Here is a 19,201-nt window from a genome sequence, read left to right as displayed (position 1 = left end):
ATCCTTTACCAGAAAGTGGCTTTTGACACATATAGTAATATCTCATCTATCATCCATTTGCATACATAAAGATCCCAGTACAACATATGGGTATCAACTTCCTTTAACAATTATTTATTAAGTAGACAAATATGAGTATTGGATAGAAGATTTCAACATCTGAAATTGTGCAGATGGCACTGTAAATAAGTATAAGGTTTACAGTCAACATATTCCTTTGTGGGAATTCAATAATACCCTGTTCTGTATATTTTTTGCTCTTCATTCAAAAGCTCATCAAAGACAGAAACAACACATCTTTCAGAAGTTCTTTATAGTAACTTTGATGCATTCCAGATATTACAAAAGACGTGAGGGGTAACTTTAAAGTTATAGTTAATTCTTAATTATAACTTCTGTCTGGAAAATAAATCAGGCCTACTTAAAAATAAGATCACAAATGTTTAGCCAGAGTGCCCTCTAGCTGTCTTAATTCTGGTTTTATAATTTCAATATAGATTTCATTACAGAGTAGCAAAAACATCCCTGGATGAACCACCAGCTTTATACCAGTACAAAATGAATCCACATTTCTCCTAGAAAGACTACAGGCATCATCATCTGTGATCCATCTACCTGCTTTTCCTTCTCATGATGACCCACCCTAAATCCAACATTTCTCTAAAATGCAATGAAAAAAAAATGTATTTTTCTTATTGTATTTCCCAACCTGAAAAGCAGAGGTCAGAAAACCAGTCTTAACAAAGTAAAAACTGATTCAACATTTTTATTTAGACCCAAACAAGCTCAACATAAAGAATGATTGACATACAAGGAGTTTTTTAACCATAAGACACATTTGTTTCTAAAAAACTCAAACAATTGCGGATCTTTACAAAGTGAAAGTCTGTTTAAACTGTCAGGCAATGAACTATCTTCACCAGTGTGCACTTATTCCTCTTGTAAGCTTAAAGACTGACCACAGCTTTGTACAATGCAAAGTACATTTGACCTTGAGCTTCTTTTCCTAGCCCACTTTTCCTCTAATGCGGTAGCAGATAGCCTCCCTTCACAGCAGACATCGCTCCTTCAAATTCACTCAGCCTCGTCACAAAAAAACTCAACCTCAAATCTTTGCCTCCAAACAGGGGTCTGTTAAAAATTCTGTATCTCTTGTTATTAGTCAATAGATAAGAGACATTCAAAGTTGATACTACATTGTCCTTCACTGGCTCCAAAGACATGTATGTTCAACTAAATGTCAAGATTCCATTAACAAAAGAGATACTCACTTTATAATGATACAAAGGGTAATGAAAATAAAGAAAATAAAGAACTGAAAAGAGAAATAGACACGTTATAATCAAAATGTTATCAAAGGTATAATTTGTGATTTCATGCAATTACAAATTAGTATTTAGTATAAATAACAATACAATAAATAGTATAAATTAGATTAATGTGGAACTGTATTGATATTAATCCAGCAAAGGAGGGTGACCTTCAATCTAGAGTGGAAGTCTTACTATTAAACTTAATAGTTAAACCCTGAATGACCCTGACAACTACAGAGTTTTGCCTGTAAGTATCATATGGCAATAAGAAGTATCACGAATATGGGCCAACTGACCATAGTTTGAGCATGATTCTCGCAGTTTCTTTGTCTCAATAAATTTTCTCTGGCAAGTGGCATACATGTGGTGTAAGCGTCCTGCTGACTGCCCTAAACTATGCACTGTAAAGATACGCAGGACCACTGCCATCATTAATTACTTCCTTTAATTAGATCCAGAAGGATGACATACTGGCCAGAGGATCTAAGCCCTTAAATAAAAAACCCACTCCAAATGATTTATAGTTTAATTCTATAGTTTGCATTTTTTTGAATTTTACTTCCAGGTTTTTTCCTTTTCTTTGATTCTTATGGTCATTTTAAGAGACAAATCTTGATCCCTTCACTTCAATAGAAACACTCCTGTTTTATCATGGTATTAGAGGCACTCATGCTATTCTCAGATAGGTCTGCAATCTCTAGAACAGAATCTGGCTAGAAGGTATTAATAGCAACTGTAATATAGGCTGGTTCAAATGACATGAGTTTGCTTTAAACCACTCTGGTGATCTGAAGCCTTCCTATGGGGCTTAAGGATCTCCAACCAGATTCTTAAGACATTCCCAGGGCACCCATATGAGACATGAAGCCTCCCCACTCCTCCAGTATGTTTTTCTGTGAAACAGTAAAAATTTCTGAGACAAAAGGTTGCACTGGAAAACCTAGGTTAAGAATTGCAGAGGTCATAGCAGCATTTCAAATTTTCTATCCCAGTCTACTGTAATTTTAAAGCATAACTTTGTGCTAAACAAAAAAAATATTTACAAGCCATTTTCACCCTCAGTTCATATTAAAATGAAAAGCAACTGGAACCCCTAATACCCAATGGGCACATACAATCATATGCAGTGTTCATAGCTACTGAATTCAAGCAGTCTCTCTGACGCTGAGTGCACTCAGCTTATTTGCTGTCAATGAATCACTCAATTTCTGCAGCTGCAATATAAGGCAAGAGAGAACCTGGATCTTAATATCCACTGTGTGGAAATATCCTGGGGTATGGCTTACCTGCCAGATGCAGGATGCTTTCAGCAATAGAGTAAAACCAAGGCTTTTGTCTTCAACCTGGCCAGTAGGATAACTCAGTATTTACTCCCCATTTCTCAGAGAAAGCAGGCAATCCTTATTTGAAGAAGAACCCTCAAAACCAAAATATCTGAGTCACAAGAGCTGATCATAGGTGGATTCATCATGGTGGTGATACTCGCTAGCTTGTTGAATTTTAGTTTCAATTTACCAGCAGGAATTTTTTGGTGCATATAAGTTTTTCCATACTAACTTAAATTCACATTTTTTTATGCATATATGAAAATGTTTCAGCATGGAATGCTTCTAGAGGGTAAGTTCTGTGAGAAAGTAATTTTTAATAATAAATAATATAACTTTGGCAAAGGTAGAAGACCTGGAAACTTCCAGGCTATTATGACACATGTTTCTGAAGCCTATAATGCAAACCTATTTCTTCTGTCCACCAGCCAGCCTTGCAAGCCTCGGTACTAAGCCCAAGAAGCATAATAGGTCACTAATAGCTGGTGCAACAGAAGCAGACCTGAGGGTTTCTGCCGCTGTAGCCACACTCCCTGGGAGTGGACTGCTCTCTGGGGAGGCATTGGGGAGTTCACACAGTGCTGGCCTTCACTCCTCTAAATCAAGAAAAAAAGCCCTATGCAAGCTCCCCAACTGTGCTTTATACAGAGCGGGGTATCGTCCTCCTGTTACTTCAGACGGCTGAGTGCTAAAGGAATATTCCCTTTCTTAGTCTCACAGGCATTTTAAGGCTAGAAAAAGGTTCTTTTGATTCTATTATCATTTGTTCATCACTGGAGAAATAATTGTAGCTGTCAAATGCTGCTGTTACCTAGCCTCAACTTCTGTTCTCAGTTACCATTATGTGTTACATAGACTGGAGATATTACAATGGGTTGGCTGAAAGAAGCAGAACCTATTGTGTATCTTTACTCTACTTTTCAGAGCAAATGTCACTGAAAGCTGTTTTATCACAATTCTTTTTACAGGTTGCTTCCATTTAGAAATGGTTCTAACCGTGTCTTTTTCAATGTTTCATTATAACTTCTGCAACCAGCAGTGCTCTCCATCACAGTCATGCTGATTCTTTTACAATAAAAATGTCTCTAAAAATAAAATCCCAACCTACACTTTTCTAGGTGAGCATTGATAAGTGGCAAAATATTTCTAAGCTACCTGCACAGCACTCAAAAATTATCTGTAAGAGAACTTTGCAAGGAAAATTTTTGCATTGGAAAATGTTTGCTTCCTGACTTATATTAATCTTTTTGCATGCATACATGAATACCACTTCAGCATGCAATTCTGGAATTTAGTGCTTAGCTATTTTCAAGTTCATTCATTCCTAAATTGGTGAATTGCATTAAAAAGTTTTACTTTGTTTAAAAAAAAATCCTCAAATAATAGACTGCCAATAACACTTTAGGCAAAAGTATACATCTTTACAATACAAAAAGGAGCCTTTACATTTTTTCAGAAATACCATATATCACTAAAATTCCCTGGACTGCACATATATATATATAGGTACTGAGGTACAGACTCACAAACAAACACAACGACGACACTCTACGATACACTGTCCAGTCCTCCTTTCACAGAATACCCCTACAGAAGGGACAAGGTAAATATCTCAGTGGATGTAATTGCATTTTGTCTGCATAATATTGAAAGTTTCATATTAATTACAGTGCTTCAACACTAAATTTAATTGAAAATGGTTACATGGAAAAAGCTGTGGGTATATTCATTATGAAAAGTTCTTTTCATTAATTTAGCAATTTCTTCTGCCATCTGGTACAGCCATAAGTAGTTATTCATACATTATTCAAAATCATCTTTGAATTCTTGAACAATTTTGGACTGATTGCCAACTTTTTACAGCAAGCATTCAATGTTTTATTCAAAATAATAACTGTGTCAATTTGCTGTCTACTTATTTGAGCATGAAGTTCCTTTGGGTGCTGAAACTACATAATACACAGTTTTGGCACAAATACAAAAAAAAAATTAAAAGTGGTATTAAGTCCTGTCTCAAAACTCTGCATACTGTTGCTGCACAGCAAATAAAAACATTCACTTCAAAACCTGATTATTGTGGAGAAAAGGCTTAAAATGTATTCCTGTGAAGAAGGCTGAAAAAAATTCTAGAACACTGTTGTTTACCAGTAAAATAAAGTTGAGTGTTGCAGCTATTACCAAGCAAAAATCCTAGTTCATCCACTGGATATTCTTACCAAAGAACTCAAAATTTGGCATGAAGACTCACAGAGAGAAGAAACAGAAAATGTATCATCTGAGTAATCACCCAAAAAAGAAATGAAATAAAGCAAGAAAGATTTTAACCTCCTCAGTCTTTTCTGCAGACTAAAGGAAATCTTGAAAATTTCTCTTCCCCTTCTGAATTTACTGTCTTTTTTTCTGGCTGGGGGACTAGAGATGAAGGTTTCTCCATATTATGAGTACTGCTTAGAGAAAACTAAGGAATCAAGACCAAATCCATAGTAAAAATGCTGCTAGTTTCATTTTAGATCAACACAGGTAGGCACCAATTAAAACAATACAAGTAACAGGAATGAGATGCGGTGTTGCTCTACCATCTTAATTTGTACTCAGTCTAGTAAACTGAGTATTTCCAATATCTCCACGATATCCAAGGAGATCAAAAGGTTTGTATCAAACAAGTAGATTTTCAACTATTTTACTGGAATATATTTGTTTTCTCCCTAGAACTCAAAGACTGTACACAGCTTCCATTTCACACCCAAAGTGCTAAAACTCTCTAGTTTGGGTGAAAAAATAATAAAATTTTGATCAAAAATGCAAAATTTCTGGTTTAGAAAAAATTAGTCAATTTTTAAATTGGATGAAGCATTCAAAAGTTCTCATGTACAACCACATGTCTTAATCTGTTGATTTGTAGATGTATGAACATATCAATGAACAGGTGTCCCTATGAGCCAGATACCCTGGTTTTAAAAAAAAATGCAGTAATCCTGCAAGTTAATCATTAAAGCAGAGTTTTATTTACATCACACTTTTAGATTCTCTTCAAACAGGTCTAGAACACATGCAATTGCTGATCAATGCAGGTAAATACTTTTTAAGTGGACAACTTATTTTTTTTACAGTTATATAATAGTTTTAGGGTGACTGATGGTTATAACATCAGATAAAGCAGTGGGGGAAAATGTATTATCACTTGCTAAAGCCAGAGATCTCTATAAAAATTTCTGTGCACTGATTTTTGAAGATGACAACAAGATATGCTTTACAATTATGAGGCATTAAACGCACCCAAGGGCATGAGAAGGGCACTATAAGAGATTGTTATCCCAGGTGTTACCCTGTGGGAGCTGAAAGCACAACACGGGCCAACTTTGTCTGAGTCATATCAGCTGCTGGTACTACTGCTGCCAGGGGAAAGCAAGCGCCTACAACATTTCTTCTGCATTTTCCAGCTCTTTCTCTTCTCTGCCATGGCTTTCATGTTCAGCAGCCTCAATCACAACTGTGCCCTCCACTCCAGCAGCCGAACAAGGCTAGGGAATAGGCTGCCTACCCATCTGCTGCTACCACCTACCTTGTTACTGGTAGAGATGCTAGGGAGGGGTGGGTTCTCTGCTCCTCAGTTCTGTTAGAATGATAAAAAAAGGGAATACAGCAGCAGTACCTAGAGCAACCAAATGTCTTGCTAGGGTGGCATCTGTGATACATGTTTTTCTATTCCAGGTGCTTGATATCTTCTGGGTTCTCAGCCAAAATGAAGAAGGATGAAATGCACCAAGAAGCATTTTCCCTCTTAAAAAACTGCTTTTTATGGAAGTATTCATTATTAAATTCCTGTTTATTAAAGCTTTGCATTTAACTGAATGCCCGTCTATGAGCTAAAAGGAAATGAGAGAAAGAGACAGTAATGGATTCGCTCCTAAGCCAGAGGAAGTTGGCAGTAGTTCCCCTCAGTTCAATTCAAGTACAGTTTCATCCCTGGCAAAAATAGTCTAGATTACAGCTTCACAGATTTCCTGGTTTATGGTGAGAAGTGACCCAAGGACCTGAGTTTCTATACAAGAAGACACTACACTCTACCCAGATCAGCCCGACAGGCCTCAGGAGGTGTCTTTGGACTTCCAGCCTCTTACATTATAATTAGCCACAGACATATGGCCCCACATCATGAGCTGCAAACACAATCTCGCAGCTGGTTAACCCACTAAGTTTAGCCCAGGTTATTTTTACCTTTTGGAACTCAATAAACTGGGTAAGAGCAAAGCATTTTTCAGTCTTAAGGAAACTGAGCTCATGTGTCATGGTCAAAGAAAACAAGATAGCAACACTATGATTCCTGAACTGGCAAGGGGGCTGATGGAACACGGGACTTTCATATAATTGCAATGGACAATGGCAGAGTGATGGTGTCATAGTGTGATTAAAGGAAAACCCTCTCAGTGTCTACATACCAATTCAATCCAGAGTGGTATGAAATAAAAAAAGTAATGTTGTAGCCATTAACTGTGCCTTCAAAAAGGAAAAAAATATGTCAGTGAGTGTCCACAGGATGCAAAGAGGAAAAATCTGCCTTGTTATTGTAATTGTGGTGTGAACAAAAGCATTTCCAAAATTTTCTACTTTCTTATACTCTTTCATATAGTTTCATATTAATACATATGAAATGCCATCTCGAATATTTTAAATTGTGAATTTTTTTTCACTTAAACAACAATTTCAAAAAAGAATAAAAGAAAATACAAAATATGTAATAGTGCCATAAATTAAGTTTTGAATAACGTATAACTACATCATGCCATGATAATTTTATGTAGTCAGTTATCCCTAGCACTGGAAAGGGCATTTATATGAAAGGAAGAAAGGAGAATCAGTCTGTAGAGTCCTAAGACATTCCTAAAGTCACATCAGTGTCACCATGGCAACACCACGGGACAGCTGTGTCACAGCCACAAGGCTACTTGCTCCAGGGCTACTTGTCTAACCCAGGGCTTGGGCGTCACCCCTTTAATACTGGACATGCTGTTGTCTCTCGCATGCTTTTCCCAACACAGACTCCAACATCCTTTGTATTTGCTGTTCTTAGCTAACAGGTCTGGCACTGATCAACAATTATAGTACTTCCCGCAAGCATCTCCGAGCAGTGACAACCTTCTTAAAGCCAGTCACTAATATTAGCCACAGGGAAAATGCTTCTAGGAAAAGGGGATTTTACAACAGTGCTACAACTATAGTTCTTACTTAAACACTGACAAGTACTTGAATTCAGGCAGTACACACGACAAGTAGCTAAGTCCCAAGCTGGGTCCTCTGCCTATGTTTTGACAAAGAACTCCTTCCAGAACTGATTTGAGTCACTTGAATCTCTGTGGTTTGGCCTTTGCTCCTAAGCTGCCCAAAAGAGTTGACAGGAAAATGGTTTGGCTTGGATAGTGTTTTCCCTTGCAGTTTGGTTTTCTCCACAACTCCTATTCATTTCAGTCACAGAACACAGAATAAATATGGCAGATTTAGCACATCGAACCAAGAGTTACTTTTTTGCCAAGTGATAGAACTGTGAGTATATTTACCTGTAAAGGTTGAAACAGCTTGAACTAACTTGCAAATTTCTAAGTAAACTTTAAGTTTCAAGTACTAATGCTGGCTCAAGAGATTTTTCAATTGCAGTGCCTTGGAAAACATGGTTTCTTCTGCTCTGGTGATTTCACCAGACACCTGTGCCTTAGGATCCCAGCTACGATGACAACCTGCAATAAAAAGTCTCACTTGAAGACCACTTAAAGACTGCAGCCTTCTGCATTCCTGCAGAAATATCTAAACCAGTAATTCTTAAAACTATATTAAACTTTCTGCCCTCTGTATACATTGCATAGAATAAGCCTGTTATGCCCTATGCTGTTTAGAACCCATATGCATTCTAAGGGAGTCCCTTTTTTCCACATACTGTTTGGGAAAGACTGAGGGTGGTTCCAAAGGATTGGTCTCTGAGAATGGCATAGAAGATTTATGTACCTGAAACCCTTCTTTCCAGCACTTCACAAAAGCTTGAACTTTCTGAAGGTCACAGTAAAACACAATTATCTTTGCCAACTGAGGGACAAAGCTGACAAAATTTGAGGGACAAATATCAATCCCTCTTTCTAGCTGAGAGCTTGAACCAAAAAAACAACACCATGAACAATTTAGCACTTGTCTTATGGCACAACTACAGTAAAAATTCATAACTAAAACAGACATATAGAAAGGATACAAGAACATAAAGCTCATGAAACATATGACTGGGTAGACACAGCTCTGAAGGTGGTCTGGGGGGCTAATACAGATCCACTGTGAATCATGAAGTTTTGTAGAATAGTGGTTAAGAAAAAACATTCCTGTGTGTTCCTAAACTTTGCTCTAAAAACTATCCTAAATCCTGACTAATCCTTGACTCATTAAAAAGCAATCAAACAAACTAAAATAAAGAATCCTGAATAAAGATATGGCATAAAGTCTTCAATAAATACACATTTCCAGGGACATAATAATCTGTACATAGCTGAAACTGGAGAAAAAGACAAGGGACAGTAACTTATTCTGATAAAGGTGAAGTGAATCGGGTCCCAATTCATTAAATCACTTAAACAGAGTCCTCTTCAAAATGAACCTCAATTAAAATTAATTAAAGGAATAATTTTTATTCCTAATGAGTTTCTGCTATTAAACTATGTTGTAATTTCACATGTTTTCTGTGAAAGAAATGAGCAATAAGAGAAGACAAAAGTATACCAAAATATATCTCTCTCCTGGTGCTTTCTAAGAATAACTGAAATCCTTCAACAGTGCATGAAATAAATCACTCCAAACCCTTTCCTGAAACATTCAACACTCAAGGAAGAGAACTTGTATTACTGCTGAAATAATGTGACAATTAGCATCAGAAAAGAGTTTGTGTCTACAGTCTTAATGACACTTTACAATGCTGGGTAATGATGCACCTAAACATCCTTTGGTCAATTTAAAATTTCTTTATCTAAGACAAGACAGCTGACATTTATGAGACAAACAGTCATAACTCTGATTTTTGGATGTCATATGAAAAATACAGCACGGTGTTATAAGTTTAAATATCAAAGCATTATGTACCGATGCAGGCTCCCAAAGGAGAGAACGGATGTCCTTTAGGCAATACGTTCTCCATTTAAAAGCAATACAATTCAAAAAACTTCAACAGATACAGGTACTGACTTAAGATTATCTCACTATGTTAAGCATACAAAAGTCACATATAAACAATAAAAATACGGGACAATCCCCGGACAGTTTCTTTAAAGAAAGACACGATAAATTAAGGGCTGTGAATTTGCTTGTGGCACAGAAAAATTCAGAGAAAACGTTTGATAGAAAGGAACCCTGTATACTTGGACTGGATTTAGCTTTTCTACTGTTAAAATACGCCCTTTGCTGCCACCACGTGGGCCTTGCTGCGATGCACTAGGAATGAACACCAGCAAAACTTGTCTGCAATCCTCTTCTTTCCCATTTGATTAAAAGAAGAAGAAAAAAAAAAAGAACAGTTTCCTTCTTTATTTACGTTTCAGATACAGCCTTAGATAATAAGCTTTGCTCCTTATCTGTTAGGTGTTACATGGCTCAAAATCACTGCTGAAGTTCAAGAATCTGAGTGACTTTAGTTAACAAATAAACACAAAAGTCACTCACTTTTTAAGAAAAGTAACCCATGGTACTTTGATAAAAGCCATGCAAAACCTGCACTTAGAATCATAGAATCATAGAATCATAGAATAACGAGGTTGGAAGAGACCCACCAGATCATCGAGTCCAATCATTCCTATCAAACACTAAACCATGCCCCTTAGCACCTCGTCCACCCGTCCCTTAAACACCTCCAGGGAAGGTGACTCAACCACCTCCCTGGGCAGCCTCTTCCAGTGACCAATGACCCTTTCTGTGAAGAATTTTTTCCTAATGTCCAGCCTAAACCTCCCCTGGTGAAGCTTGAGGCCATTCCCTCTTGTCCTGTCCCCTGTCACTTGGGAGAAGAGGCCAGCACCCTCCTCTCCACAACCTCCTTCCAGGTAGTTATAGAGAGCAATGAGGTCTCTCCTCACTTCACCCTACCTGTTCAGATACCACAAAGTTCGCTGTTCCAAGAGTTCACTGGGTCAGGATCCAGACAGGAGCTCAAGCAGTGGCCAGAGTCACTTGATAACTGTCAGGACAGAACTTACAGTAGAGTACATAAGACCTGAACTGCATAGATGGAAGTGATATTTATGATTAAAATAGATGGTGCTCTGATATAAGATGGCTCCAGGCTGCTGGGCGGGTGACATGAGTGACGTGAGTTCTCCAGCAACAGGCAATTAACAAGTTTGGCCACTCTGTCACACAAGAGATAAAGGTTGAGAGGTGGAACTACTGTCTTTCCATTTTAACTGAGAGAGACCGCATGTGCTTTGAAAGTCAATATGATTCTAGAGCTGTCATTTCAAAATCTTAACAGCCCTCGCCAGTACATTGAAACCCTTAATTTTTAATGAAATCCAGATTTACATTTTTCAACTCAAGCTGCAAAAGGGCAATCAGAAATGGCCAAATATAGGAGATAAAGTGCAAGACAAGTATCTCACAGTCCGCTGAACTGCCTTGAGAAAGCTCTCCAGGTGTCCTCTGCAAGAGGGAAGTAAAAAAAACTGTACTCACTGGAACTATTCAAAAGCTGCTAGACAATTGACTTATCTACCCTGGATTTGAATATCATTGCCCCACGACACTTTGGAAAACAAAGGCCATGAGTCCTAAGACAAGGGGCAGAAATAGATTTCTGGCAAGGTAGCACGGAGTATCCATTACAAACAACTATGGGAGGTCTTCAGATGTGAGCACACGGAGGCTGGCATCTTATTGGATCTGCATGCTGTGAATTGGAATTCACCAGGACAGCCCTAGGAATTCAATAGCTCATTACTGCTCCAGTTTCCCCCAAGGAGCAGACAGAGGACAACTCTGATGATGTTGGCTGGGGCTTTACTAAGCCATGCAATACTGTAAAAATATTATTGTAAAATTCTGTTATTCTCGCGTTGTCCTTGTTGCCATTTATTATGTGAACAGCAGTGCTGAACGTAGCTTTCTAGAATTTCCCTCCACAAAACATCTTGCTTGTTTAATCCTTTGAGGGCTTCACTTTGACATACTGGGCTCTGAGCTGCTTTTGCACATACTAGGGTTGGGTTTGCCACAAATGTTCAACAGCGTTCCTGCTTATAAAATTTTACTGCTACTAACAGAAACCTTGGCCTTGGCCAGTTTATGACGTAGTCCAACAGCTGACTGTGTGTTATTACTAGTGTCCAGCACAAGGTATTACAAGCACATAAAGGATCCAGTTCATGTTTCCAAAGGCCATTAAGATACTTGAAAAACAGTCTCCTGCTTTGGACTATATGAACAAGATCACACTGTTCCAGAATGGGTAGAAGGACCCCAGGCATGGCCAGTAGCACATAATATTCCTAGAGAGGTTGTGCAGCAGCCTCCCTGGACAGACACATGGACAAACAGCCACCTGGCCACACTGCAGAGGCCTGGACCCCAGGATGCATTCACAACCCTGAGTGCAAACACTGTTCATGGTCACGCCTCCTGATGACACCCCTCAGCCTCATTCAGTGACCACTGGCAACGCTCTGCTTCAGCTTCCAAGAAAGTTGTTTTCCCCTCTTCAGAGCACTGGTCAAAAATCAAAGAAAATGTTACAATGAAGTTTACAGAAGGGAAACCAGCAAAGCAGAGGTTGAGTACAACAACCAGCCACCATCTTCTTATTCTCTATAACCATAGAAAAAAAATTCTGTTCACTACAGGCGGGCCTGTATTGATGGAAATAGCACTGAGTCTGAATCAAGACTTCCAAACAGGCTCCCACAGCTGTTGTAAGATGGATAAAAGAAGGAGGGATTCTTTTTCAGCCATGTGAGGGAAAAGCCTAACATAGAGCAGGCAGAGTGACAGTGACAGATCTGATGCAGAGGGCCACTTTTGATGGCAGCCAGTCTTCCCAGGGCTGCCTGGGCTCGCTGTGTAGAGGACTGTTCTGTACACGTGTGGTGGACTGTTGTGCACAAGCGTGATGAACCACAGGTGACAGACACTGCACATCTGCTCATGTGCACAAACTCACCACAAGACTCGTCACATGAACAGCAGATCCAAAGGAGCAGACATACTTTAAAAAGCAGATGAAGGAATTAGGAAAAGATTTGTTTTCCTCTGCTTACTGAAAGGTTTGAGTACCCTTGAGGCATAAAATATAAAACATTCGGTCATGCAAAAACTTCTACTTCAGTCATTGATAGTATTCCTACTGACTTAATTTATACAATAAGTAACTGCAAAGCTTATAATACAAGATCTGGAAAGATTATCAATCATATGTCTAATGTATATACTGAAGGCCGTTATAACTTGAATATCTTGAACTGGAACAGGCTGCCCAGGGAGGTGGTTGAGTCCCCTTCCCTGGAGGTGTTTAAGGTACGGGTGGACAAGGTGCTGAGGGGCATGGTTTAGTGTTTGATAGGAATGGTTGGACTCGATGATCCAGTGGCTCTTCCAACCTGGTGATTCTATGATTCCATGATTCTATAAACCAAATTGTGTTATCTCACAGTCCCCGTCGCAATGCACTGTATCACTGTCTGATGTACACACACACATTGAGACGATGCAATCCGCAGTGCCCTTCTCATTACATCAAAAAAATTAAAATTCTGGATTACAGAGGAAACTCAGTGGCCTCATTCCCACTGCACAGTACAGACCTGGTATCACACAAGACAGTATTTTTTCTCATCCTCTACAATTGTTTTTACTGTTTCTCAAGTATTAAAAAAATTGCACAACAAACCTTCTCTCCTCATTTGAGCATAAAGCTCTGCTTAAGGCTACTTGGACTTTCGCAGGAACCACTTTTTGTGCCTTATTCTTACAGCAGCCTTGACTGGGACTGCTCCCTAGTCAATTGATGCTCTTGTTCCGATTGACTCCTCCTGCCACACTCCCCAGGCCTCTAACCTAAACCTGAATAACAGCTGAACCTTTCCTGCCTCTGGATCATTTGCACATTCATCCTCTCTATTCCACAACTTTCTTGCAAAGAAGGACCAGATAGAATAAACAGCTCGTTCCTAAGCCCGTACCTCAACACTGCTGGACCTTCAGACAGTCACACAAACCAGCCCCTCCTGACTATTTTCAGGGATGAAAAGCAGTAAGAAACAATAGCGGCATATAATTCTCTGACAGCTTCCAGATATGTTTCCTCAACCAAATGTTCAGCTCTGACTAAAAGAGCAGTGATCTAATGTCCAGTGAGTCAGTGCCACGAACTGTGAAGTCCCTAAAGGGAAATATCACTGACAAAAAGAAGAGGGACTTAAAATTAAAAAAAGATACATTCCAATCTGTCATAAAATATTCAGTTCAAATAGCCACACTTTCACCCAGCAAGTAGCTGTATAACATCTAATCAAAAATCAGCAACTTGTTCAGCTTTTGCTTTTAACAGAGCAGTCTCTCTTCCCAATACCTGCCACCACCCTTTAAGGAATACATTTAGACTTTTTAAGTTTGTCACACTAAGAAACATCTGAATTGTCTTTAATAAAACCTTTTTTTAAAAAATGAAATCTTCACAACTGTAAATACACCTTCTCAGAGAAGGTAATGAGATAGAGCTTCAAAGCACTCCTGGTGCGGGTTTCTTGAGCCCCCCAACAGGATATTGCTTCTTCTGTGTTCATCCATGCTGGCATGCACACACAAGACACGTGATTCTCCTGCTTGTGAGCAACAAAGGGGTTTTCATTGATGAGACCAAATATCTGGCATAAAGAAACACTCTCCTGCCAGCACTCAGGTCAAGCTGAATCAAAGACAGGTCAAAGAGCAAACACACACATGCAAAAAAACAAGAACACTTTTCACTCAGTGTTGTACACAGTAATTATAAGGCTTTCATAGCCCTTGTATTGGAAAGATGTGTATTCTGGATGCTTATGTTTCACAGGAGTCCATAGGCAAGAAGGTCAGCTTGTCGCTACAAAGACTGCAACCTTCATGCAGGTAGACTCTGACCTTTAACCTGGAAGCCAGTCCCTCTGGTGTCAGCCACTGCAGGGAGGCACTGTCGCATGAAGTGCACATTCTGTTCTTTTGCACAGAACTACAAACTATGAAGCAAATAGCTTTCATAAGGATTACACGTACTCAGGAAGAAATAATCCACTCCTTGGAAGATTTTATGGCAACATGAAGCAGTTGGCTTTGATGTTTGTTGTAGAAATCCTCTTTTCAAAAGTACTAAACATTGTTCTGCTTTGACTTTGAAAGAAAGGATTCAAGGGCTCTGTTTGACTGATCATTTGCATTGAGCAGTTTGAGACTGAAACCGTTTATAACAAACACTCAAAGTGGCTGTAACAAGCCTTCAGTCCACTTTGGAAAGGCAGTTTGATTCCTTCAGCACGGTGTGGTTAGTTTCCCAGAATGATCACAACAAATATGGGGCTGAGGCATCAGCTCCAGGCAGGGAGAAGCTTCACCCCACCCACCGAAAGTGAGAGGGCAGACTGACTGACCCAAGATAGTTCAGTACTAGGCTGTGTCTGTTTCCGTGAGTGTGGACATTGATCGCCACTCCGTCTCTTCAGTGCAGCTAATGGAAGCTTGTAACAGATATGGGGAGCAGGAATGTTGTCAAGGAGAAATGAATCCTGATTCTCAGATATGAGTCAAGCTTTCAAATTTGTTACTGCTTCATCTAACAGATAATTATCATTTTTTAAGCATTAGAAACAACAAATACAAACCTTAACATAATAACACTATGACCACATAAATAGGGAAGCCAGCAACCTGCAATGCTCCCGCCCTCCTCAATTCAGGGATGATTATTCTGCTCTTATTGGGCAACTATTCATACTCACCTCATCATTACCGTGATTTGTTTCCTAAAACACTGCTGATTCTGTGTTGTCTGATGTGATATATTTAGTCTTCACCTCACAATCTCATGATTACTCCAGCTGGTCTGTGCTTACATTCATCCAGTGACACCCCGTCTGCCTCCCACTCACCTTTTACGTCACATTGTTAACAGAGCTTGATACACTGTGTATTTTTTTTACACACTTAGGAACTGTAACACACCATATCAGGGCCCATTAAATAACTCTTCATCAGGCTCTGTTGGTATCCTCTGACATGCTGCTAAGAACAAGTTATTCAATTGTTTGCACTGCTCTTCAACTCATGTATACATTGGGTTTCTTATTCTAGAAACTCTTCAGATGCTGTCTTGCCTTTCATAAATAACATGTCTGTGTATTTTTGTCCAATGAACTCATTTTGATATGTCTTAAATAAATAACAATTTAGGTTTTGTCAGGAAAATCAACACGTGAAACTGGTGTTAATTTTGAGATAACAGGAAAAAGCAAATCTTCTTAAGCCAGAAAATTAATACAAAAAGCTTCATCTAAAATAAATCCAGACATAATAAAAAGATAGCTACTCATCCCTCAGTCATCCATAACTGCCCAGTCAGAGAATCTTACAGGAGAAAAACTTAAGATTTTAAAGGATATGTTTAACAAACTGGATCAGCAAATATTATTGTACATAACCAAAACAGCACTATATTACACACATAATGTTTGTGTTTTGAGTGTGAGCTTCCTCAAGTTTGGATGTTTCAATTTCTTTCAACTTTACTTCTGAATTTCCTGAGTAGGCACAATAATAATGCTTACACTTTTAAGTTACTCAGCCCTAGCTTCAAGTGAAATTTGTTGAGCTGTAACTTTAAATAAAAATTTCAGATATAATGTTCATTACTACCCTGGTGTAATAGTTGCTGTTATTAGTCTACATGCCCACTTTTTATAACTGATACATTAACATTGGCTACTTAACTGATTAAATTAGAATTCAGAATGCGGGGAAATAAAAAAAGATGGTGAATACTATATGTTTACATTTTGGTAAGCTCTTGTTCACCGTAAAGCAGCACAATATGGAAACTTTCCTGTAGAATATATTCTAGAGAAAAAGAGACAAAAAGAAACTCAGTAACCCACCTCATATTCCCTGCCATAATGAGGAACAGATTATAAATGTGAGAAAAAATGAAGAGGAAGAGGATGGTACTGAAGAACATCGTCATCCAAGACCCGTGGTCCTCTCGAAACATTTTCAGGCGGAGCAACTGACCTGTGGTATGAATATTATGAGAAAGCATATTTTAGACAGTCAGTACACACTTTTACATGATAACAAAACCAAAACAGAGTACTAAATGGTATTTCTTCTTATATCCAATTATTCTAGCATCTGGGGAGGGCAGATTTAGTATCATGCAGCCAAATTACTCTTCTGTAGTTCAGCACAGTAATTATTCCTACAAAATTACAAGGCTACATCCCACAAACTGATGAAAAATTGGTTCGGTTTCCTGCATTCGAAATCACTCAGCTGCAGGTCTGAAGGAGTCCACGTTAAGCCTTCGGCAGATCATGGTTGTGGTTTTACACGCTACATGTGATTCTGCATGCTGGTTAAGCAGTCTTTGATGTTTCACCATTTCAGCCATTAACATCTCTACCCACTCTGTTCTCATGCTGGCACAGCAAGCTGAGCAGCTATGCCCAAATGAACAAGAGTGAGGAACAAACCCACGTAGAAAAAAAGGTAATTTACCATATTTTTTTTCATTTGCATTAGTCCCATCACCCTTCTGACTTTGAGGCTCAATGAACAGTAGAGCTGCATATCTGTGTGCAAAAGGGAAGGACTTATGGATTGGAAAAGCAGCTGCTTAAACCATTCTCTCAGGGAAAAACTCATGCAATTAGTCTAGACCTCAAGAGCCACGTGTTAGTGGCATTTGCACAATATTTTGAGAAACACGCTTATTAATTTTGAAGTGTCATAAGTACCTCATTCTGTGTGAGAATCATTATTTTTCGTCAGTTATTTCCTGACCAGTAACAACAGAGTCATTAAATCTTGATGGTTGTCTGTCTCTTTCCATTGATTACAGAAGCATCAAGTCAAATTCTGTATGACATGATAATAGTGATCTCCTTATATGTGCTGGTCTAGCTTGTGAAAAACACAAACATGGAATAGAATAGGGAATTCAGGACATTTGGGCTCATGAGAAAAAGAGATGAAGGGCTTTTCTGAAAAGCTGCAGAACCAGTTGAGGATGAAAGAAATTGCCCAGACTAGCGGCAAACTCCATGTCTCAGAGAGGGACATCCCTCGAGTCAAAGACTCTGCTTGCTTAAGCCCGAAAGTACACTTAAAAAATAGTTAATAAGCCCTCCTCTCAGTAAAGTTGAGATAATACTACTGTACAATCTCATTGTTCCTCTTTTTTATGAGGTAGGACAAGGTTGCCACTTGTTCTTCCCTGCCACTCACTTAATGTCAACACAGGACACCCTGAAAAAGCATCAGACTCCAATATTATGGAACTGCTCACACGGGATGACCTCACTGAAGTGTGATATACAGTAGGCAAAGTGTCAGGAGCTTTAGAATCAGTTTAAAATTCTACCAGAGACCTCCTGCAACATTACAGACAAATAGTTTACAAACGATGCTCAAGTCCTTGATCCACAAAATTGAAGAATAATATTATGCTCTTTCTTATACTGTAGAATTTTGCTACATTATACCACAACAAGGCTCCAAACTGATTATGCCTGTAAATCATAATGTAAAAAAAAACCACAAAGAACAGAGTGTACAATAATACTTAGCACATAATTATTATTCATTTCCTAGACACAAATGTACACAAAACTCTGCCACTGCAACACAGAGTACTAAATACTCCCTAGAGCACTTGAGCTATGATTGGTTCTCATAGTAACGTTCTTGCTATTTCAAAAATGTAATATTATGAGTTTGTCAAGAGCAAGATTTATTTTATTGTCCTATCCCTAGAAGTCTTACTGCAACGCAACACTCTTCCCACCCTGCTTTTCATAGTTTACACTTGGTTTTAATGGTTCCTGATTTTTCAAGGCTATTTATTAGCAGTGATTAATGATCTTAATAGGAGAGGGTGAATCATGGTGAAAAGATGTAGAAATATTTTTTTCAGTGCTTGACTCCCAGCAAGAACAACATCTAAGATCCCAGCTGGGATTTCAAAGGGCTTTGTACCAACAGAAAATATTTAACATGTTTAAGAGCAATGTAGTTGCTACAGTGGTAATTTGTGCTATTAAGGTAGCATAAGAAAGACTAAGCAACTACCAAGCAGTTTATTAAATTAAAATTTGTCAGATGCTGAGCTACAATGCCTGCCAGCAACAAAGCCCAGTTTCAGTATAGATTAGGGCTAGACACACGGGGAAGCTATAAAGTAGAGAAAACTATTAAGAAATGTGAGGTGTTCATTTAGAGAAAGAAATAGGAAGATCCCAGGACTGGTGTGTGCTGCTGAAGACTGGAGATGCAGGTTTGGGGCAGAAAGACTGGAGGACCTGGAGCAGACAT

The 19,201-nt window shown here is 38.6% G+C and overlaps 1 protein-coding gene across 3 annotated transcripts in view; it reads right to left on the bottom strand.

The window, feature by feature from the left end:
- Positions 1-19,201, bottom strand: part of TMEM117 (transmembrane protein 117) — a 207,308-nt gene that overhangs the window by 159,306 nt on the left and 28,801 nt on the right. For all 3 annotated transcript variants that reach the window (XR_011336983.1, XM_069851952.1, XM_069851962.1), the window contains exon 3: positions 16,768-16,900. Coding sequence is in view for 2 of the 3 variants with exons in the window: in XM_069851952.1 (XP_069708053.1) it covers positions 16,768-16,900 (133 nt within the window). In the remaining variant the exon portion in view is untranslated. The remainder of the gene's footprint in view (positions 1-16,767; positions 16,901-19,201) is intronic.

This window comes from Phaenicophaeus curvirostris, chromosome 1 (genome assembly GCF_032191515.1).
Source record: "Phaenicophaeus curvirostris isolate KB17595 chromosome 1, BPBGC_Pcur_1.0, whole genome shotgun sequence".
Taxonomy (NCBI): Eukaryota; Metazoa; Chordata; class Aves; order Cuculiformes; family Cuculidae; genus Phaenicophaeus; species Phaenicophaeus curvirostris.
Note: the sequence above shows the minus strand (reverse complement) of the source record. Positions and strands in the feature narration are given on the sequence as shown.